Here is a 23469-nt window from a genome sequence, read left to right as displayed (position 1 = left end):
GGTCAAAGAACACCAAGAAGCTGGGAGAACCGGGACTATGACCTATTGACACAGTAGCTTCAGATTTCCAGTATCCAGAACCATAGGGGCCCAAGTCGTGTCATTTGAAGCCATTGAATTTGTGGTCATTGACACAATAACCTCTAGAAATGTATATAAAGAATAAATGCCTTCTGCAGACAGGATCCAGGCCCACCCATCACTTCTCTTGCCTTCCCTGTGCTCACCGCCCCCTCCCACCGCCCCTTGTGAGAATGTGAAGCCTTGCCTCAAGCTTTAGGAACACAGCTTTCTGGGGTCAACCAGGTCAGTGTGGGCTGGAGCTTCTGCTGCTAGTTTAGCCTTGTTTATCTGCCACATGGAACCTTGTGGCCTTCAAACACTGTGGCTCCCTCCTGCCAAAACGCCATATCATCCAGTTACTCTCCAGAAAATTGCTGGGGAAAGCATACCACAGATGCCCCCGGGATACTTCCAGGCTGGTGATCATTTTGGCTCTAACAAAGCGATGTAATTACTCCCCTCCAGTATCTGAAGTACTGCCAGCACAGAGGGTCTTTGTTTTGTTTGTTTTGTGTTTGTTCAGTTTTAAAGCCTTTCCCAGAACCACTGGGCTGGCCCGATTGCCTCAAACCGTTACAAATGTTTACAGGAAATCGCTCAGCAGCCGGGCCTGCTTCTAAGACACGCAGACCGTGAAATGCAGAGTGAGGTCACCTTCAGCAAGCTGCTGCTTCTTTGGGTTGTAAAAACAGTTTCCAGGATCAACCTGAGATTTGTTCTCAAATGACTTCAAGGATATCTATGTGTCATTGTTCTGTCCTTCCTCTACTTGTAGGCTGGTGCTAAACCGTCCTACAACCACTCTGCTCTCTTGTGTTTGTGTTTTTGCTGTTTGTTTTGCTTTCCTACTTTTTTTAACATGGGGTCTTGCATGAACCAGGATGGTCTTGAACTCATTATATAGCCAAGTCGGTCTCAAACTTGTAATCCCCCCTGCTTCAGCCTCCCTAGTACTTGAATTACAGGGGTATACCAATATGTCCATCTTCAGATCTTTCTTGTTTAAAAGAAAGGAAAATCTACAGAATCAGATTTTTTTCTAATAAACTCACGTCTCCATGGTTGTCCAGATACAGCTTGCATATGACATCACAGTGGAGAATATTTACTATTGGCCTTTGCTGTCCTATATACAGTCCATTTTAGTATAAATACAACTCAAACCAATGTAGAGTCAAAGTTCTATCAAATGGTATGCAAACTTCTGCTGCCATTCATACATACAGATATGCGTTCACTTATTCAGAAAGATGTGAGAATACCAAATGGAGGCGGGAAGGCATGGGAGGCTCTAGGATCTAAGCCTGAAATACTGAGGTCCTTGACAGGGACAGGAAGAACCCCCAATGAAAGGAGGGTCCGCAGAACTGAAAGGGTACATTCTATGATATTTCAAAGAATATGAAATCTTTTCTGAGGTGAGATTTCTGGCATTCAAACATTTAAAAGTTAGCTACGAAAACGTCGTAGAGTGCACAGATACACGTCACCTAGGTGAAAGCCCTGGGGGACACAAAGAGAGACAACGTGAGTAACAGTGTTGGAACCAAACCAGAAAGAGACTGGCAATTAACTCCTGCTATTTTTGCAAGTGAGCTCATCCTAGGATGTTCTCTTTTTGCGGTTGAACCCAACTAGCTGGAATCGTCCCACAATTACAGAGGTGGCAATAATCCTTGAGATGAAATGACTGGCCCAAGGACAGTGGCTATCCCAGGGCTCTCTGTCCCCTGGGCTGGATCTCTCTCCTTCTAAGTTCTGGCTGGGTCTTTCCAAAGACAGTCTTAAGTGCTGATACAGAGCCAAATGAAGGTAGAACACAGGTGTTTTCCAGGCTCTATTTTCTTCCCTTTCTCATCTCTAACAAGAACCTTTCCACATTCCGTCCACAATCACGGCCTGCTATTTTTCTTGCTCCCAGTTCCTTCATCAAAATATGTCATCTCCGTTTACTGGTTCCCTGGAATCCCAGTCTCCCAGTAATCTTCACCCACCAGTTCATTCATTCAGCTCCACACAGAGGTCGCTGTGCCGGTTCTCTTCCCCTTCAACTGAAGGTAGACACCAGCAACTTCAGGTCTCTCAGGTCTGGGGATGAGGAGAAAGGTCTTGGTTCCTGCCATAGAAACTGGAGACATTGTTGAGTAGAGCAATTATAGTCATGTCTTAGAATCTCATAATGAATGACCCGCCATAAATTACACGGTTTTGAACCATGGAAACACATTGATATTACAGTTCTGGAAGTCAGAAGCCCACCATCAAAGGGTCAGTGGCTCACACTATGTTTCTAAGGGCAGTGGCCATTTCAGAAGAGGCAACGGACTGAGTGGGAGAAGTGCTAGCCCAAATTCCCAGGAGCTTGACTTTGCATCACCTTTCTTTGAGTAAATAAGTGCAGGACAATGCAACGTGCGCTTTCACAGAACATGCTAGAACTACCATAATCCACTGTGTAAAGAGACTCACGTCTATGTCAGACTCACCCACATCCCTGAAGAGTCAATAATCCATTGTAAGGTATCTGGACCACTAATAGATGAACTTTCCCAAAGTTTTGCCAATGCAAATGTTATTGACTTAGTAGTTCCTTCTTATTCAATTTATTTTTAACTCTGGTTCCTTCACAAAACACAAGCTCGCATTAAAATTAAATCATAATTTCTAAGTGTAAAAATAGTCATAGATCAGTCATTTTAATTCAGTCTCACATTTTCAGTACTATGGCATAGGAAACACAGGTCAGTGGACCTGGCAGAACCTTCAGCTCCCCCAAGCTCCCAGTTATGGCTCAAGCAAGATGGATGTGACTAACACGCAGCAGTGCCCATTACAGTTAAGTGACCACCGACTGCCCAGAGCCCAGCCCCCAGTCTCACAGCTTCACATATATGCAATCCTACAATGGGTCCTAACACTGGCTATATAACTGGCTATGGGAGAACATAGAAAACAGGAATTTGACTCTTCAAGGCTTATAAAAGTAACTGATCCACAGATATCATTAAGAGAAGCTAAATGAGCCCCGTGTAAGTCATCACAGAGATGGGCCTAGAAGATCAGCTTGAGACCAAGTTGCAGGACGTCTTGTTCCGTTTTGGGATTCTGATCTAACCCTAGGAGACATGACTACTCATTAATGGCATTTAGATTATGGGGTGAAATGAGCCGGACCTTGCAGAGATCAATGCTTTGCATCAGAGAGACTAAAAGCAGTCAGGATTTGCTGGCAGTGGCATTAAGAAGCAAAGGCAACAGAGGTGAACCCTTTGGGTGACTTTGGTTTTTCTAACTAAAGTGATGTCATGCATGGATATGAAATAATAGGGCAGAGAAGGGACTTAAGGATTTACCAAAGGAATCCAGCTATGCTACACTGCAAATAGAAATACCTTGGAGAGCCTTGACAATGTGGCCACAGGCAGCTGGAAGTAAGAGAGGAACTCAGAGGAAAGAGCTCGGCTGGGGGGTTGGTCTGGAGCTCATCAGCAAAGAGCAGAGGCCATCTGAAGAGAGGATCACAACCAAAAGGGCCAACTGGGAACTGAGGTTAGAGGGCAGGGAAAAGAAGGGCCAGGCAGCATGCGACACCAAGAAGAAGGTAGTGGGGGGCGGGGAAGAAACTGACAGGAAGCTAGGGGTAAACTAGTTACAGGGTTTGCAGCTTAGAAGGATGTGTGCAGAAACCAATGCAATGTGCCTTCCTCGGTTTCTTCATCTACCATTGTGACCTAGGACTAGATGGCCTCAGAAGTGCCTCGTAGAGCTCACAACTGCTGAATGTTGTGGGACCCTAGCATACTCTGTAATAGGTGAGCATTCCTTGCAGAGTGGCATGGACCTAAGCCCTCTGTGCATGTGAGGCAGTGCCAGGTCCTTGGGCATTTATGTTGCTCTCTGTCTTTGGTATACAATTGTTGCTATATGCGCTTTGGGCTCTCCCTTCTCATTCTCTCCTATTCTTGAACTACATGACACCAGGTTGTAGGTGAGGAACTAGAGGTGTTAAAGTCTTTTGTGCATGTGTGTGTGTGCGTGTGCGTGTGCACACGCACACACACACACAAGTTTGTGGATAAGATCACTATTCTGTCAATTTGGGTTTCAATCTTGTCTATTCAGATAGATAAGTGGATAAGGAACAAACCATACCCTTTATTAGGTTTCTTTTAAAAACTAACTTTATTGAGGCAGAATTTATAAACCATATAATTTCCCCATTGAAAATATACAGCCCAGTGTTGTCTTAGTTAGGGTTTCTATTGCTGTAAAGAGACCCCATGACCACAACAGCTCTTACAAAGGAAAACATTTAATTGGGTGGCTTCCAGTTCAGAGGTTCAGTCCATTATCATCATGGTGGGACATGGCAGCATGCAGGTAGACATGGTGCTGGGGAAGGAACTGAGAGTTCTATATCTTGATATTCAGGTAACAGGAGGTAGTTTGTCTCACTGGGTATAGCTTGAGCACAGAAGACCTCAAAGCCCACCCCACACTTCCTCCAATAAAGTCACACCTCCTCCAACAAGGCTCCACCTCCCATTAGTGGCACTCCCTCTGGGGACCATTTTCTTTCAAACCAATACAAGTATTTTCCTTCATTTATAAATATATGTAGTCCAACCATAGTTAATTGATTTTAAATGAGATTGGGTATGTTCAGGATGGTATGGCCATAGATAACTGATTGATTTTAGAATACTTTCATCTTTTCATACACTCTGTCCTCTCTGTCAATCCCTAACCCACTTTCTGCCTCTACAGAATCCTTTATTCTAGGTTTTCACATGAATAGAATCCTACAATTTGTGGTCTTTTGTGATTGGTCCCTTTCACTTAGTCTGACATTTCCAGGGTTCATTCATATTTTTCTGTACTCTAGTCCTTCTTGAGACCCAGTACGAGTCTACTGTATGGGTACCTTATGTTTTGTTCAGCCATTTGTCTCCTGATGAACTTTGGGAGCTTTCTACCTTCGGCCGATTTTGACCAATGCTCCTGCTCAGAGTTAGTGCAGATGTTTTTCCATTCCCCTGGGAATTAAGTTTGGGAACGTGCCATAGACATTTCTCTTTCTAACTGTACCTCTTACTGCACTGCACACCGGGGAGGTCTCCATGGATATTTGTCTGAGTGGAAAGAATATGGTTTTCAGGATCATCTAGCCCCATTCTAGACCCTGGCCCTTTTTAAGTTGGAGTCATGGCTTCTTCGATGACAGCAGCGTTCATCACATTTCTTGATCACTGAGACTTTGTTTATGTCTCCTGCCCTTCAGGAACAGATGAGGCGGCCATCATCGAGGTCTTATCCATCAGGACATCGGAGCAGAGGCAACAGATAAAGCAGAAGTACAAGACGAAGTACGGCAAGGTATGCAGGGTTGAGCCAGTTCAGCTTCCTCTGCACACCCCTGGAGGGACAACGTGGCTAGAGTTAGAATACAGTCTGAGAAAAATGCATTTGGAACTTTTAATTGGCTAGACAAAAGACTGATATTGCTAGACCAACTTAATACCTATAAACCAATTCCCCTTAAGTCATTGGGGTTTTTTGTTTGTTTGTTTGTTTTTGATTTTGATTTTTTGTTTTCTTTAGTTTGGTTTGATTTTTCAAGACAGGGTTTCTCTGTAGCTTTAGAGCCTGTCCTGGAACTAACTCTTGTAGCCCAGGCTGGCCTCAGACTCACAGAGATCCGCCTGCCTCTGCCTCTTGAGTGCTGGGATTAAAGCCGTGTGCCACCACTGTCCAGCAACTCATTGTTTTCTTAATTGACTTCATTTTTCTATTACATTTACTCATTTTTCATTCAATTTGGACTACTTACATACAATAATTCATAAGCAGGATAGCGATTTGAAAACCAGTTCCCACAAGTGGGGCTTAATATAAAAATATTCTTCTACTCAGCTGTCTTTGGGATTCATATCTCTTCAAATTATTGGTTCAGAAAACTAAAATTCTTTCTTTTATTTTTGAGATGATATAATTATATCATTTCCCTCTTCTCTTTATTCCCTCCAAATTCTTCCATATAACCCTCATTGTTCTCTTTCAAATTCATGGCCTCTTTTTTCATTGTTGTTACATACATACGTACGTACATACATACACACACACATATATGTTTATACATATATTCTTAAATACACAATGCAACCTGTTCAGTCTGTATAACGTGGCTTGTATGTATGTTTTCAGGGTTGACTATCTGGTATTGGATAGCCAATTGATAAACTCTTCCCTGTGGAGGAGAATTTCTTCCACTACCAGCTTTCATCAGTTGCCTGTGGAGTTAAGGGCCCATGGTGCCTCCTCCCCCACCTCTGTCCGCTTTGGCATGTCTATTGCTCTTGTCCCTGTTCAGCTTGTGTTTGGGCAGTCATGTTGGTGAAACTTTATGGGTGTAGCTTCTGATATTCCTAGGAGACCCAATCTCACAGCGAACTCCTGGATTCTCTGGCTCTTACATCTTTCTTTCCCTGGGCCTTAGGTGCAAGAGTTGTATTGTAGATGTATGCTTTGGGGTTGGGCTCCACAATTCAGCATTTTGATTGGTTGTGGCTTTCAGAGTACAGAAAACTTTTTAGGAGCTCTCAGTTTCCTTAAGTTTTAGCATTTCTTTCTTTCTTCCTTTTCCTTTTATTCTTCTTGTTGTTGGTGTTGTTATATATAATCTTCAAGTGTTCATTAGGTTTAGTTACTAATTTGACAATATATAAAGAACCAGGACCCATGTCCAAGTCTTCAGTCAGTGAGGCCAGCGTCTATTCCCAGAAAGACTGGTGCCATAATGGGGTTATTTATTTATATAACAAATGGTCAAAGGCTGTGCTATTGCAGGTGTTGTTGCTTGTATCTCTCTTAATACTCAGGCTTGTTGATGTCACTTTTTATGAAAATGAGTGAGTCTCTAGTTTGCCTCGTTGGGTAGAAGTGGAATTTTCATCCTTTTCTACGTGCCTGACTCTAAACAGACATCCTCCAACTTACTTCTATTTCCCTAGCCCAGTAAAATAGAAAGTCAAACACAAGACACCTTGAACTCTTGTCCAACACAAAAGTAAACGTGGGTCTAGGGACTTGGCTGAGAAATAAGAGAGCATGTTCTAGCACAAAAGCTGGGAGACTGTCCTGTGCCAAGCATTTGATGATCCCCTGAGAGCTGAGACCACCAAAGAGATGCTTAAAACTTCAGAGGAGGTCAAACACTCATCCCTAAATCCTCACACCCACTGAGCCCCGAGAACAGTGACACGAAGGACCATGGGCAGTTATTAGAGAAGCTGGGACAAGCATCCGAGCTTCCTGAAGCCTGCTTCTTAGGCTTGGAAGCATATAAAATACCAGCTTGGCTTTCATGCCTATGGGTCAAAAGACAGAGGAGCTGCGGCCTCTCTGCAGTCCTAAGCATTATCTATCTGAGCTGGGAAAATGTATTTCAGATATCTTAGTGGACCCATACTGTATAGTCTTGAGGCAGGCTTGCCTTCACAAGATGCAGTGGTAGGTGAAGGGACAGAAGGGACAGAAGCATATACCGCAGTCCCCTTTGAACACAGCAGATCCCCTTGTATAAAAGTTTCCAGCTTTTTCTCCCTAACCCAGAGCTCAAAGGTATAATCAGAAAACCAACTGATTTGTGTTTTCTCAAAAAGTTCTTTTCTGTATGGAGTAATAATATTCTTGCATAATATATATTACCATGAATACTTTTTGACCATTGAATGTGGGCACAGTGAAGAGTTTTTTATGGATTCTGACTCCCCCATGACCCTATGGCATAAGTCTTGCTACTCTCCCATATAAAAACACTGACCAATAGTGGAAATTGTTGAGTCTTTTCTAGCTGAATGTTTTGGGCAAATTCTTCATTTTCTGCGGTTTATTGGGTGGAGATAACACAGTTCGTCTGCCAGCTTTGCAGGCCTGTGTGGAACTTCGCTGAGAGAAGCTCTCAGAACTCTAGAATGTTCTGTAAATATTCTTGCTGTTGTAATTCATCTTGGTGTGGGCATGTCAGCCCTGAGCAAGATGCCTCTCTGCCAGATTGAGGGGTAGGGGAGAGAGGAATGGGTAATTGTGGTGACCACTGTCCTCAAGATCAAGTGGTTCTTGCTGTCTAGAGCAGGTGCCCTGACCCTGAAACTCACATAGTCCTGTGGGCAGACGCTCACCTCCTCTTCCCACAACACTGCAGTCATCTGCTCTGTGCTCCCTGCAGGACTTAGAGAACGTGCTCAAGAGCGAACTGAGTGGAAACTTTGAGAAAACAGCCTTGGCCCTTCTAGACCGCCCCAGTGAATATGCCGCACGGCAGTTGCAGAAAGCCATGAAGGGCCTGGGCACCGATGAAACTGTGCTCATAGAAATCCTCTGCACAAGAAGCAATAAGGTCAGTCTCCCTTGAGCCCTCAGTCCCACCTCCTGCAGGACAGGTCACGAAAGCATCAGAGATGGCCGAGCCCCCTTGGAGGAAGCTCATCCCCCTACATGGTGTCCGTAAGTGGACAAGGTTCTGGGCAGAAATACGTCTGCTAAGCTGAAGTCCATCACCCTGTGGCTGCCCCTGGCTGGATGGAAAAGTTACATCGGCCTAGGTCTTGTTTTTCTAATGAATGTGGTTTTCATGCAGGAAGCAGGATTCACCTTTATCTGTTCCCGCTCTGACTTTGTAGGCCTTCTGCTGTGAATATCAATAAGCAGCCAAGCATGTTTGTGTCCCTGCTTCATACATGGCTGTCACCTAGCATAGAGCAGAAAATTTCAATAATGGGAAAACGTGGGTGGTGCCAGGAATTCCAGTGAACAGCCCAGTGGCCACTAGCATCTCCCTGGACAATTCTGTGTCAATAGTTTTTTGCTATTTTTCTTTGGGGTTTTGGGGTTTTGATGATGCTGTTTGGCTTCTTTTCCTTTTTGTTTTGTTTTGAGACAGAGGCTAACGTAACCAAAACTGGCCTCAAATTCAGTACGTAACTGAGGATGACCTTGAACTCCTAGTCCTTCTGCCCCATCTCCTGAGTGTTGGGATTATAGACATACACCACCAGTTTTATGTGGTACTCGAGATCAAACCGAGGGCTTCGTACATGTTAGACAAGCACTCTATCAACTGAGCCACATCCCCAAGTCCAGTTCTGCATCCTTCTGTCAGAAGTTCTTCCCACTTATCCCTTGAGAATGCACCCTTCCCTTTCAGGAGCTCCATAGAACGTTTGCTAAGGTGCAGGCATGAGCCGGCTTGTCTGTGGTTCCCCAAGCCAGGAAGGTCAAGAGAAAGACCCGTGAATCACTCTTAGAGAACCCACCCTTCTCCACAACCACCAGTCCCAGCAGAATGAGCAGACATGGCAAAGAAAGTGCCAGAAAAGCCCAACATTCTAAAGTTCCCAGGAGGGAACAGTGGCAGTGGGTAGAGCAGATAGCAGGGAAAATCTGAAGCACTGCCCTGCCACCATGCTTCAATGTAATGACACAACCTGCTGCTTCTGGTCGCCTGCTTCCTCGGCTTGTCCGAGACTCAAACTCAGTCATGACGTCACAGCAGCACCATGAACCAAGCCACTGTAGCAATTGCAAATCTTCTGAATCATGGGGGTTAATAAAATCCTTCCATTTCAACCAGCCTACAAATCACAATCCCAGAGAACCTAGACAACAATGAGGACTCTAAGAGAGACAGACATATCTACACGGGAAGTAGAAAAAGACAAGATCTCCTGAGTAAATTGGGAGCCTGGGGACCTTTGGAGAGAGGGTTGAAGGGGAGGGGAGAGGCAGGGAAGGGAGCAGAGAAAAATGTAGAGCTCAATAAAAATCAACATATATATATATGTATATATATACACACACATACATACACACACATATATACATATATATTCTATATATATATTGCTGGGAATTAAACTCAAAGCCCACACCTACCAGGCAAATGATGTACCAATGAGCTAAATCCCCAGCCTGTAACCTTCCATCACAAGGAGATAGGGTAGACCCTCAGAGGAGGATTAGTGCAGGTCCCATCTGTTGTCACCCCATTTTCCCTGTTCATGCCCCTACTTCCCAGAGATGCCCAGGTGCCTGAAAGGAAGCAACAACATCGAGCAAGCAGTATCTGCTTTAATGAAATGGTTCCTCCCGTTATTGTTTTCCTAATCTTCGCATGGTCCCTTTAAAATCCAAGCAACCAGCAAAGCCTTTCTTTCAATCAAATATACCTGGTGGTGAAAAAGCAGGGAAACACACACACAAAGTGAAGGTGTGGGGAGCTGGGGTCATGTAGATGCCAAGGGTAGGTGTTAAAAACAAAGGGGAGGGAGCTGTATAAACAAAACGACAGCCCTACCACCTGGCCTGCCCTCCCTCCCCCATCACAGCCCACACCTGCTCAGTTGGTGCCTTCCCCACACCTGCTCCTGTCTGACTTTCCTTTCCACTCCCTTATGAGCCGGGTACCGGGAAATGTCTGCTCTTACTCACTGCTGGCTGGAGCGTAAGTTGAGAAGGCTCTGAGGCTTGACTTGACAGGAATGATGTCAAAGGATTGCCGCCAGTACACATTCTAGAGGGAAGCTTGCACTGCTGACCCTCCCTGCTGTTTAAAGCAGAGGCAAACTGGAAACCACCTAAGCGGCCACCCGTGGGAGGCTAGCTAAGTCAACTGGGGCGTCTCCTAGCATGGGACACTTTCTGTCTCTGCCAGAAAAACATGGACGATCTGCGTTAGAGGCTAGCTGGACCTCCAGGACAATATGGAGCTAGAAGCAAGCCACAAAACAATCAGCACTGTTTTCCACTGGCTAAACATATGATGTATACAAAATAGTTCTAGAAATTCTGTTGCTAAGGTTTCTTTCCTCGGGAAGATGTGAACAATGTCTTCCTCTAAGGTCCCAGTGACAAACCAAAGTATGATTCTACAAAATTGGCTCTGGGGAACCAAAGAGTTTATTAGGCTTTCTTATAGAGCAGAGAGGGAGGAGCTACAGGCAAGAGTGACATCAAAACAGCCACACTGGAAGGTCTGCACCCAGGGTGTATGCCCACTCCTCTATGACTGCATAGATGAGGCTCCCTTCCCTAGTCCCTCTCAGCCTATGTACCTCTTGCTCCTCCTTGATGTCACCATTACAATTAGGGAAGAATTCCATAGAACTGGTTGGAAGGACTGGCTGTATGTTTAGGTAAGGGCTCCATGATCCTTTACACCCATTCTCCCATTGGACTCTAGCCTTAATTGTATGGGTGGGGATGAGGGAATGAGCCTGGGTTAAGAGATAGGGAATGGTATTAGCTTAGCTGTAATACTTCTGCCTTCCTAGTACTAACTGGCATGCCGTCTCTGTAGCTATGTTTGTGCTAAGGTGTGATGCTTGATACATATATAGACAAAGTATCATGGCCAAGTTTGAATAGCCAGTGAATCCCTGGTTATTCAGTGAATACCTTAAATATCCATCATGCCTTTATGGGAGAACATTCAGGGCCCTCTCTTCTAGCCGTGTTGAACTATACAATATATTCTTGTTAACTCCAATTGTCCTACTGTGCCCACTAGAACATCTCACTCCTGTCTCACGGGTACCAGTTACTTTTCTGTTGTAATAAAAACCAAGAGTAGCTCAGAGCAGGAAGGGGTTATTGTGACCTATGGTTCCAGGAGGATAAAGCCCGTCATGGCAGGAAGGCATGGCAGCACCAACAGGAAGCTGAGAGATCACATCTTCAACTGCAAACACAAAACCTTATAGCATGAGGCTATAAACTCTCAAAGCCCCCTCCCAGTGACATACTTCTTCCCGCAAGGCTATACCTTCCCATAGCCTTCACAAACAGAGCCAGCAACTTTTTAAATGCCTGAGTTATGGGGAGCATTTCTCATTCAAACCACCATACACTGTAACTTAGTACCGTAGACCCCTATCTTTCCGGCCTTTGTAACCACCATTCTGCTTTCCAGACCTATGAGGTTATCTTTTTTATACTCCATAAATGAGTGTTTTCATGGAGGGCATGACTTTTTGTGTCTGGATTATTTCATTCCATGTACTCCAGAATCAACCATGTTGTCACAGATGACAGAATTTCTTTCTTTTCATGGACAGATATATACTATATTGTCTTTGTCTGGTGACAGATCCCCCTAGTTGACTCCATGTCGAAGGAGACTGTATGCGTACAGTACTTATATGTTTGAAATGTTTACACAGAAAGGGTCATCTTACCCTGACATGATGTAGGAGGATTTTCTATCTATCTGTTGCTTTCATTGGTTAATTAATAAAGAAAACTGCTTGGCCTGATAGGTCAGAACATAGGTAGGTGGGGAAGACAGAACAGAATTGTGGGAGGAAGAAAGCAGAGACAGGCAGACGCCATGATTCTCCGACCCTAGACGGACACAGGTTAGGATCTTTCCCGGTAAGCCACCACCTTGTGGTGCTACACAGATTACTAAACATGGGTTAAAGCAAGATGTGAGAATTAGCCAATAAGAGGCTGGAACTATTGGGCCAGGCAGTGTTTAAATGAATACAGTTTCCGTGTAATTATTCTGGGGCTAAGCTAGCCATGCGGGAGCCAGGCAGGATGAAAAGCAGGTCTGCTTGCCTCATCACTACATTGGCAGATTCCCTATAGGCCTGTGCCCTGCTCTATAGGGACAACCATCTCAGTAGGAAGTCACAAAGACCCCCTGCATCAGGAGATGGGCATCTGCCTCGTCTCTGTTTCCTATTGGCTCCAAGCTTGGACACTAATTGTTTCTACCATCTTCCTAGGAAATCATTGCCATCAAAGAAGCCTACCAAAGGTGTAAGTAACTTTTGTTCTGGCTTCGAATTAAGTTTTGTTTATTGGGTTGGTTTGTTTTGTTTATAAAATTGCTGGTAACTCAATCATCCACTTTCCCCTTTCCTTTTTCTTCCTCAAAAGTGTTTGACAAGAACCTTGAATCTGATGTCAAAGGCGATACAAGCGGAACTCTCAGAAAGATTCTGGTGTCCGTGCTGCAGGTGAAGATGAACAGAATGGGTCTTTAAGATCTTCTGCACCGGGGTGTTGGTGGAGCACGCCTTTAATCCCCGCACTCGGGAGGCAGAGGCAGGCGGATCTCTGAGTTCGAGGCCAGCCTGATCTACAAGAGCTAGTTCCAGGACAGGCTCTAGAAACTACAGGGAAACCCTGTCTCGAGAAACAAAAAAAAAAAAAAAAAAAAAAAAAAAAAAAAAAAAAAAAAAAAAAAAGAAAGAAAAGAAAGAAAGAAAACCAAAGATCTTCTGCACCACAGGCCCCTGAGGCTCCAGACAGACAGACGTCATCCAGTTCTCACTGACAGACCTCTGTCCACTCTCCACATTTCACTGCTCCCACTTACACGGCACAGTGACAACAGAGAACATGACTGTGTAGATTTCAAGCACAGAAGGAAGAGCGGACAGTTGCCTTATGTTTTAGTGCCCCAAACATCACAGCTCAGTGTATCATGGCTCATTATCCACCAAGGCCAGTAGGCCAAGGGTCCAGATATCTGTTAGCAAACACCTTGACGGGTAATCTCACCAGGGTAAAATCAACATGTCAGCCACCCAAGGCTCAGGGAGAATTCACCTTCTTGGAGCCCTCTGCCTGATGTGACTGTTTCCTTTCTGGCTGTCACCCAGAGGCCATTAGGAGTTCCTGGAACTTTCTCCAGCCTCCTGCTGCATGCCCCTCCACTCCTGCCACCAGCTATAGCCTGGCTGCCTGCTTTCTCCAAAGCCAGCAGCAAGAGTTCCTCTGGAACTTCCACCTCTAACCCTTAAGAACACCCATCTGATTAGGCCAGGGATCCTCCAGGATAATTTCCCTTTGGATTCATTTGCCTGATTAGAGGCCTGGATTATACCAGCAAAACACTGCCATGCTATCTGACATGATGTCACTATCTGACATGATGTCACTGACATGACATCATCATGAGATACCATCCCATCTGCTTTACTGCTCCATCCATACCCAAGGAAAAGTCACTGGGGTCATTTTAGCACTCTGCCATTTACCCATGTTTTTTGACATCCATAGTCTCCCATGACCAACTCTCAGAGTTTTTTTAACATTGACCACCAAATGATGGCATTTGGTATGTGTGGAAGGAGGATGCTTGCTTCGTAGTGGACCCGAGGTTACTATTAGCTTTCACTGAAGACTGTGGATTTGGTGAGTGACCATTGTTGGGTATGAGAGAGAAGAGAAAGGAGAGAGGGAGAGAGAGAGAGAGAGAGAGAGAGAGAGAGAGAGAGAGAGAGAGAGAGAGAAACACAGACATTAGACTGCTTTCAGTCTTTTCCAAAAGGTGGCAGCAAAGAGCAGGCCTTGCCACTCTGTCAGACTGAGTGGCGCTTCAGCACCCCCTTCTTTCTCCCAAAGTCACCCCTGTATCACAGGGCTCACTCAGCTTTCCTGTGATCAAGCAGGTACTTGAGCTAATAGCAATACATCTATCTTTGTAGGCCAATCGAGATGAAGAAGGTACCGTGGACAAAGACCTGGCTGGTCAGGATGCCAAAGATCTGTATGATGTAAGTGTTTGCATGCACCTGGCTGCACGCATTCCTTTGGCTTTTTCACTCTTTGGCGCTGTTGTAACAGGCATTTCTTTGTTTCCTGCAAATGGGAGTTGCTTTGGAATCAAATATGTCTTCTGATAAATGAATATGTGCTATAATCTGCAAAGGTCATATTATAAAGACTCGTTCCTGTTTTTATGCTCTGGAGCCAACCACCTCAGATCCCTTTTGAAACACAGGATGGAATAAATAACAATACAGGCAGATATGTTGCATATCTGGAGGCTGGAGGCCTCAAGTGCTCCATCTTTCCACATGACTTCTCTCGCATGCAGATTTTGTCCTTCTCAGTCTTATGGGGGCCTCTTGGCTCTTGCCTTCATAAAGGAAGGAATTTGGCTGAACGGCATAGATAGTTTATGCTAAAGTTTGTTAATAAAGCGTGTACTCCCAAGAGAGATGGGACTCCTCGAAAAGTAAATACCCCAAGTGGGGTCTGCTTTGCGGGTTTGAAGGGAGTTTTGTTGAGCATTTACAAGAGGGTGGCACACTCATGGGGTGAGAGAATAACCTTCCTCTCTTATATCATGATGGACCAGATCTCTATTTCTTCTCATGAACCCACAAGGTAGAGTCCAAACCAGAATGTAAGGGATGTTGTAATAACGCCAGGGACTTTTGAGGACACAGACCTTGAGTTGATGTGCAAGGGTAGCAATAGGGAGCGCACCCTGTCATGCCGGTTTCTGATATATTGAGAAGCACAGACTCAAGGATGTCTCACCACATTCAGGCAGTCGGGAGACACAGCTGTAGCATGAGATATGGCGATCGTAGCATTCTACATCACAATATATTTAAGTGTTTGACTGCCCAGCTTCAACAGCAATGTATGTTCAGTCTCTTTGCACGGGTTCTTTTCACATTGTTTGCACTTGGCCCCAAAGGCAGGGGAAGGCCGCTGGGGTACCGATGAGCTTGCCTTCAATGAAGTCCTGGCCAAGAGGAGCTACAAGCAGCTGCGTGCCACCTTCCAAGCCTATCAGATTGTAAGTAGTGAAGCCCTGAGGCTCAAGGGTTCCTTCTGACGTGGTCCTGAGCTATGTCTAAAAGAGGCCAAGATCTGGGGTGTAGGACCGAGTGTTGGGGATGGGATCATTTAGGTCAGTGGTTCTCAATGGTAGAAGAAGGAAGGCCCAGGATACTACTAAACACACACAGAGCAGCTCAACTGTGCAGAATAGACCAGCCCCAAATGTGGGACTGAGGTTGGGAAACTATGGGTTATGGCAGAGCTAAGCCAGAAGAGAAATGTCATGTTTAGGAGCAAAGCTTTAAATTTAGAGGGTCCAGGATACAAGTCATGGATCTACCAATAGCAAATGGATAACCTCCCTCTCCTCTTCTGTGAGACCTGATCATGGGCATCATCATTGCTCACAGCATTGTAAGCATGGGATCAGATGCAGGCTCAGGACCATACCTGGTGTGACCTGCCCGTGGGCATCATCATCCATCACATCATCATAAGTGTGGAATCGGATGCAGGCTCAGGACCGTATCTGCCATGTGGCAAGCATACACATGTTTGCTTTTATTTTTATGATTACAATTTACTGTCAGCCTCATGGGACTGATTGCCATACCTCAGAAAAAGGCTCCTGAGAAAAACAAGCATAAATTTTATGTTTTAAATCTCATGATTGCCATGAGCCAGCAGAATGAGCTCTCTGTTTCAAGGTCCTTAGTGATAGGTCCCTTTCCAAAAGAAAAACCTTTAATTTGAAAAAAAAAAAAAAAAGCCTACAGGGAGTTTCAGATTTCTTTTGTCTTCTGTTTTGTTTCTGGAGAATGCTTCTACCTCTTCAAAACATTTCTATACTCTGGGCCTGATTTCAATTTCACAACAATATCAGAACTACCACATGGGCTGAGTGGCTATTTTATGGTGGCCCACAACTGCTGGACAAGGCCAGTCTGCAAAGCAAGGAGCCATCTGTAACTTATCAGGACCACACAGCAAGTCAGTAGCAGAGAATGGATGGGAACGCCAGGGCTCCCAGCTGAGCTCTACCTCGGGCCCGGCCGGAGCTGGCTGCTCCTCAAACTAGCCTCGCGTGTGTGCGGCCAGCAGATGAAAAGACAAAGCTTTGGGATTGTGGCCTTACTGTCCATAAGCCTTAAGGGCCCCCTGCTTTCAAATCATGCCCAGTGTCTCATGATCAAAGGCAGCTGACCCCATCCTCCCCGTTCTCCATGCCTGAAGCCCGTGGCTACTAAGCTGGAGGACTTAATCCATGATCTATGTCCTCTTTCCGCGTCACAGGGGCCACCACAGTTGGAGTTTCTGAGAATGGCTGACATTGGTGATCAATACAGATCACCTCCCCACCCCCCAAATCAGTGACTATCTCAATAAATTACTAAAAACAAGCGACTAGGATCTAGGCCATTACCTAGATCCCCAAACAGAGATACCATAGTCACTTGAGAACCCACTAAAACAACAATTCTCAGCCCTGTCTTTGGTTCTACTGAACCTCATTTGAGTTTGAGTCTTGAATCTGACACATGCTTAAGTTTGAGAAGTCAGCTCTGGCTTATTGGGGCTCTGTGCCTTGGTTTCCCCCGGTTGTAAAATAGAGTTAATACTACCTACAGGATTTAGATCGCTTTAGGTAGAACTAGCAAGGAGTCAATGAATGAATCCAAGTGCTTCATGCCTGCCCCATGGTAGGTCTTCAATACACATTAGCAATTGTTTGTTGTTTCCCTTAGGGACCAACAGTGACAATGGACAAATTAGGGAATCATCTGATTTCATGATCATGTATAGAAAAGTAGCTCTAATCTAAAGTGTTGCTGGACTGTTGTTGAACGTTGCTGCTGTTTTTCTTTAAGAGCTTACCCTGCTGTTGGAAGCCAGGCCCTCCCTGTAAGGGTTGGATAAGTCACTAGCCAAAGCACAAAGACACTAGTATGTGACCACTGGAGTTACATAGTACATGCTCCTGAAATAGAGGTGGGTTTAATTTTTGGCTCTACAGCTCAGGGGTTTGTTCTTTTCCAACCTCTCTAAGCCCAAGTCTTAGCTTCTGACTCACTCCCCAATTCTAGATCAAGCAACAGAGCCTCTCAAACTGCCAGCCATGCACAATGATCATGGTCCTGGCTTTAGTAAGCACAAAAGACTCACACAGAGAGCCAAAGTGAGTTCTGCAAACAGGGTTCAGTAAGAACTGTCCGTGCACATACCCACAGCCTCTGTCCTGTGCACCTCCCTAGTCAGCATCTTCACATACATATCCCTAGATCCACACAAGGGGCTTTGGCCCATTCACTGCTGGCATGCTATCAATTTCGGGGAACACATGTGAGAAGAAGAGCGTGCGTCCCTACTCTTCCTGCAAATGCCATACTGGCACTATAGCCCATTTATCTACTGTGATTAGTTTGGCCCTAAGATCAGAAAACCTAAATTAATCCAGAGAGTACCTTAAGAACCAGGTATTCAGCCGGGCAGTGGTGGCTCATGCCTTTAATCCCAGTACTCGGGAGGCAGAGGTAGGCGGATCTCTGTGAGTTCGAGACCAGCCTGATCTACAAGAGCTAGTTCCAGGACAGGCTCCAAAGCTACAGAGAAACCCTATCTCGAAAAACAAAACAAAACAGACAAACAAAGAAGAACCAAGTATAAAGCTTGCAAAGGAGGGTCCCAATAGCATGGGCCAGCATGCTGTCTTCAGACTATGTTCATCCCTACCTAGGCAGCAACAAATAAAGGGTGAGGTCAGAAGAGAAAAGACATCGTGTGACTATCGCCCCCTAGAGGTCAGAGCGTGGCACTGACGCCGAGAACACAGGTGAGGAGGCCGCCTCCGCCTCCTCAGATCTGCAGGGCTCCTCTTTTGTCCCCTTTGGAGGCTGAGAGTCTACAGAAAACTGAAAACCACTGTTCTGGCTCAGTTCTAACAATAGAAACAAAAAGTGACTTAATGTGGGTTTGTTTTTTGTTTTTTAAACCCAGACCTGTGTGAATAAAACATCCTCATGAAATACAATCTCAGTCTGCACAATAAGAGCCCAGTTTCCGGGGAACTATACCCATCCTACAAAGCGCCGACTCTCACTCACATCAAACCCCAGAAAGGTGGCAGCAGCCCAGGGCGGGCAGTGGGGGGGGGGGCTTGATCTGATCTAATGTCCTCTACTTCAAAAAAGACTTCTAGATATGAAGATGCTGAGCAGACCTTTGTTAAATAGCCCCACATACGTACACACTTTGTCTTTACATAGCAAAGAATGTTTGGTTTGCCTTTGTTTTTCCAATAATCCCCCCAAATCTATTAGTGTGTACTCAAATGTCCCGATTATTTTTAGGATCAATTGTGTCCTGTCTTCAAAAGACAATTTCTAAGAAAGAGACAAAGCCCTCAAACCCAACAGAGCGTATTCCTTTCTCTTTATTTGCCTTCTCTGAGCTTGGTCCCCGCAGTATTTGTGCTAAGGATAGGCACAATTTACTTTAACTTTAGTTTCTGTAAATATTTGGAAAGAAACCTAGTGTGTAATACAGTGCCAAGCGACGTGAGCCAGTAGTGAATGTATAAGAGCATTAGCAATCAGCCAGCAGTAAAGGAAAGTGGCATTTTGATGTGGTCAGCCCCTGGCTTCCGGCACTTGAAGCCCCGCTCTATGATGAACTATTAGATCGAGTTTCACCATGAACTTCACAGCCTCTCCTTACTTTACCCAGACTGTAAATGGTTGAGTCTTCAGTTCCCAGACAGGTGAGAAGGAGGAGACACAGGCTAGAGTTTCAACCACAGCTTCCCAGGAACTTGCAAAGGGAAAGGTGGCAAACATAACCCTATACAATGTAACGAGTTATTGTCGCAGCCCGAGGATATGGCTCAGTAGGTAAGAGCGCTGACTGAGCATGAGAACCTGAGTTTGAGCCTCATCTCCACGTAAAAAGCCATCAGGAGTGGCCACTAGTGCCTGTAATCCAGAGATATGGTAAGGGGCGGGGAACAGAAGGATCACCTGGGCTTGCTGCCTGCCGACCTAACTCTGTGGTCAGTAAGAGACCCTGTGTCAAAGGAACAAGGTGAGGGGAGATAAGCAGGATACCAGTCATCCTCAGCTGGCCTCTGCATACACTGTCTGTGAATGGGTGTGCTCCTCTCTCTCTCTCTCTCTCTCTCTCTCTCTCTCTCTCTCTCTCTCTCTCTCTCTCTCTCTCTCTCATAGACACATATACACAAAACATATTGTTGCAAGTATATATTTATTATCCCTCTACTCCCTAGTTTTACAGATGAGAAAATGGGAGCTGAGGAAATGGCATTGACTGGGGTCAACTCGGTCAGCTCCTCAGCACTGAGAGTCCCCTCTTGAATGGGGGCAGGGACAACCATGCCACCTTGCAATGTGAGAGGCAGGATAGGCACCCTCAGGGCACAGCACTGAATCTGGAAGACAGCAGCACTTTTTCTGAAGGAAGCTGAGGGATGGCGAGGCCCACACAACACTGGAGTAATAGCTGGGTTTCTTTTGTCTTTCCAGCTCATAGGCAAAGACATAGAAGAAGCCATCGAAGAAGAAACATCAGGAGACTTGAAGAAGGCCTACTTAACTATAGGTAAAGTAAAATTAGGGGGTGCTGCCCCAGGGTGGGGTCCCCAGAACTATGCTGAGAGATGGGGTTCCCTTACAGGAATCATTTCGGAAGCAGCTCTGGGCAAAGCAGGCGGTGGATGTAATGCATCTTTGTTCTGTAGGGAGCTCTGATGGTGGGGTGTCCATAGTGAAGCAAGCAGCCAAGTCTCTGCACTCTGTTAGTGACTGCACACTACTAGTCACTGGACACAGGCTGTGCCTCCAGGACCCTCGCAACATTGAGCTGTCAGTTCCCTCACTTGGAAAGGGACTTCTGAGAAAGGGCCTAGCTATCAGCAGTCAGCAAGCAGCCTTGGCACTAAGTGCCTGATCTGAAAGAGAGCATCTAAGAGGCTCAGCACAGTGTCTCCTGTGGTTGGGACTGAGAGTGTGGGTCCCCAAGAGCATCTGTCAAAGCCCGGGACTGTTGTCTAAGTTCAGGTAGCAGTGTGGTGACAGTTTATATGACATGCACTGAAATGCACCCACAGTTAGGAGCTCTGGACAAGTTTCTGCACATGCCTGATGGCCAGAGGGTCTCCTTTTCCCCACTGGATTCCCTTCAATGTTCTCAAAGAATGAGTTCTGTTTAGAAACAGAGGGGAGGGAGGCTAGATCTTGGCCATGCCAAGCCAACCCCAGAACCTTCTCTGCAGGTATTGCCCAAAGGCAGGAAATAGCAAAGAGATGGGCATGGGACCATGTCTGGCAGGCTCCCTTTTCCTTTCTCCAAGTCCTGGAATGAAGACACTGCCCATTGTCCACATTGCTGTGGTAGCAAGTCCAGGGAACCATCCCAAATGGCACAGGGATGGAGAGACGTGTCCCCCAGAAGAAGAAGAACCAAGCTAGCAGCCCTGGAACCTAAAAAATGTGCTCCCATTGCCAAACTCCTTTGTGGGGTTTGGAGGATTCTTTTTTGTACAAGTTTTGTTTTAAACAATGTCAGCCATTGACCTTTTCCCATTATGTTCACTCTACATTCAAACCAGCCAACATCAGTCTGGTGTTCAGAACTCTCAATGCTGCCCACATTGCTCATGCCCCACACTGAACACACACGAGCCCTGTGTGAGCAGCTGTCCTTTGGGCTTCATGGAGGCTCTCCCAAATGGTTAGAGCTCTACACGATGACGAGTTCTGAGGGCCCAGATCTTTCCTGAACTTGTGACGTGAGAATCAGAAAGACCCCAGAGTCCAGTTAGAAGGTACCAGTGACAGCATTTTCCTGAGTTGTGCTCAGTGTGGGACCAGAGGCACGAAAGATGCAGTTCTTGCTCATAAGGAGTTGAATGTTCACAAATGATGCACATGCGTACACGCGTAGGTGCACGCACGCACGCACACACACACACACACACACAAATATATTAAGGCACAGTGAAAAAGACAGAAAACAGATAATAAGAATGGTAGAGAGGAAGGAAAAAGCCAGGCTCTGGAGTTGGGAGCTGTGAACTAAAGGAATTGATAGACTCAAGGTTCCAAAGGTGAAAGTGGTTTGAGAAGACTTTGTACATCATCCCCACAAAGACTCTTTCCTAGATATTCCACCCCTACTCCATCTACTGTAAAGACATCCCTTGACTACATACAGGAATACCAAATCTATAGGGGCTGAGATCACATGATCACCACAACGAACACTTCTTCAGTGGAGCCCATGGACTGCCTGACTCAGAATCTCCTTTTAGGAAAGTTTCCAGAACCCACCCCAGGTTTACCACAGAGAAACCAGAAAAGGGATGGTGCTCGGAAAGGCACTTTATAAGCTCCCCGGTGATGGTTTGTGCTCAGTTAAGTTTGCAAAGTCCTGCTCTTTGAAGGAAAGAGGATCAAAGTATGGAGAGCCACGGCTCTCATTTCTTCCACCCGACAGAGACAGGTCTATTACAGATATTCCCTAGCTGTCCTGATCCAACCTTTTGATGGATTTCTACTACTTGTTACTGACAGAGAGATGACCCTTGGACATCCATCTGTGCTGTGTGGCATAGGAGAAACCTGTGGGTGCCAGCAGCTCTGATAGCCTGGGAACCACAGGGAGCCTCAAGTATGTGCTTGTCAGAGTAGCACAGGGTTTCCCACCCACCTCAAACCAGGAATTGGGGGATTGTTCTTAGGATAAAGAGAGAAAATACCTGGTGCTCCGGTTTTCCACTGGAACTTAGGTGACTGTCGTATGGACTGAGGAAAAAAGAACAGCTCTTGACCTGGGTTCTGCTCCTCTCCCTCGCTCAGAAACGCCAACCACACAGAGAGTGAGTAGGAAATGAAAGCCCTGCTCCAGCACAGGTTAAGGTTCACATTCCACACTTATAGTGAATGCATTACTATCACTAACATTGAAAAGTTGCTGTAGTTCTAGTACTATGACTCCCGTCTGAGGCAGGAGGATTCTTGCGTTTGAGGCTAGCCTGGGCTATAGAATGAAATCTTGTCTCAAAAAAAGTAAAAAAAAACAAAATTTAAAGAAACAAAATACTGGTGTGCTTTCTAGAAAAAAAAAATGTCAGCAACCTAAAGAGTAAGTGGTTCGGTTTTTCTTAAGCATTTGCCGTGGTGGATGCCTACGAGCCTGGCAGGATGGGCAAGCAATGCTTCCTCACTGTCTTAGTTAGGGTTTCTATTGCCGTGATGAAACACCACGGCCAAATCAACTAAGGGAGGAAAGAGTTTATTTGGCTGATACTTCCGTATTATAATCCATCACCGGAGGGGGCAGGACAGGAACTCAAGCAGAGCAGGAACCTGGAGGCAGGAGCTTATGCAGAGGCTATGGAGGGGTGCCGCTCACTGCCTTGCTCCCATGCCTTCCTCAGCCTGCTTTCCCCACCTATGGGACCTCCAGCCACAATGGACTGGGCCTTCCCACATCAATTACTAATTAAGAAAATGCCCCCACAGGCTTGGCTACAAGCCTATCTTATAGAGGCATTTTCTTAATTGAGGATCCCTTCTCGCAGATGATTTCAGCCTGTGTCAAGCTGGAAAAAAAAAAAAAAAAAAACTAGCCGCACACTTACCTCCAGTGTGGAAGTTCACCTTATTGCCTGGTTGATGAGCAAAGACTAAGCTTCATCAGGTTGTAAATAGAGCAAAGATGGCAGACAAAGGAGGACCAGAAAGGAGTGCACAGCAGAAGCATAAAGAGGGAATCTTTATAGTAGGGATGAGCATCTTTGTCCCA

The 23469-nt window shown here is 45.6% G+C and overlaps 1 protein-coding gene across 1 annotated transcript in view; it reads left to right on the top strand.

Moving 5' to 3' along the window:
• Anxa13 (annexin A13) overlaps positions 1-23469 on the top strand; it is a 51896-nt gene that overhangs the window by 24618 nt on the left and 3809 nt on the right. The window contains exons 3-9 of the mRNA XM_038342930.1: positions 5345-5439; positions 8291-8461; positions 12852-12885; positions 13006-13085; positions 14562-14630; positions 15566-15667; positions 20187-20262. Of these exons, the coding sequence (XP_038198858.1) occupies positions 5345-5439; positions 8291-8461; positions 12852-12885; positions 13006-13085; positions 14562-14630; positions 15566-15667; positions 20187-20262 (627 nt within the window). The remainder of the gene's footprint in view (positions 1-5344; positions 5440-8290; positions 8462-12851; positions 12886-13005; positions 13086-14561; positions 14631-15565; positions 15668-20186; positions 20263-23469) is intronic.

This window comes from Arvicola amphibius, chromosome 9, assembly GCF_903992535.2.
Source record: "Arvicola amphibius chromosome 9, mArvAmp1.2, whole genome shotgun sequence".
Lineage (NCBI taxonomy): Eukaryota > Metazoa > Chordata > Mammalia > Rodentia > Cricetidae > Arvicola > Arvicola amphibius.
This window is presented reverse-complemented; position numbering and strand designations above follow the sequence as displayed.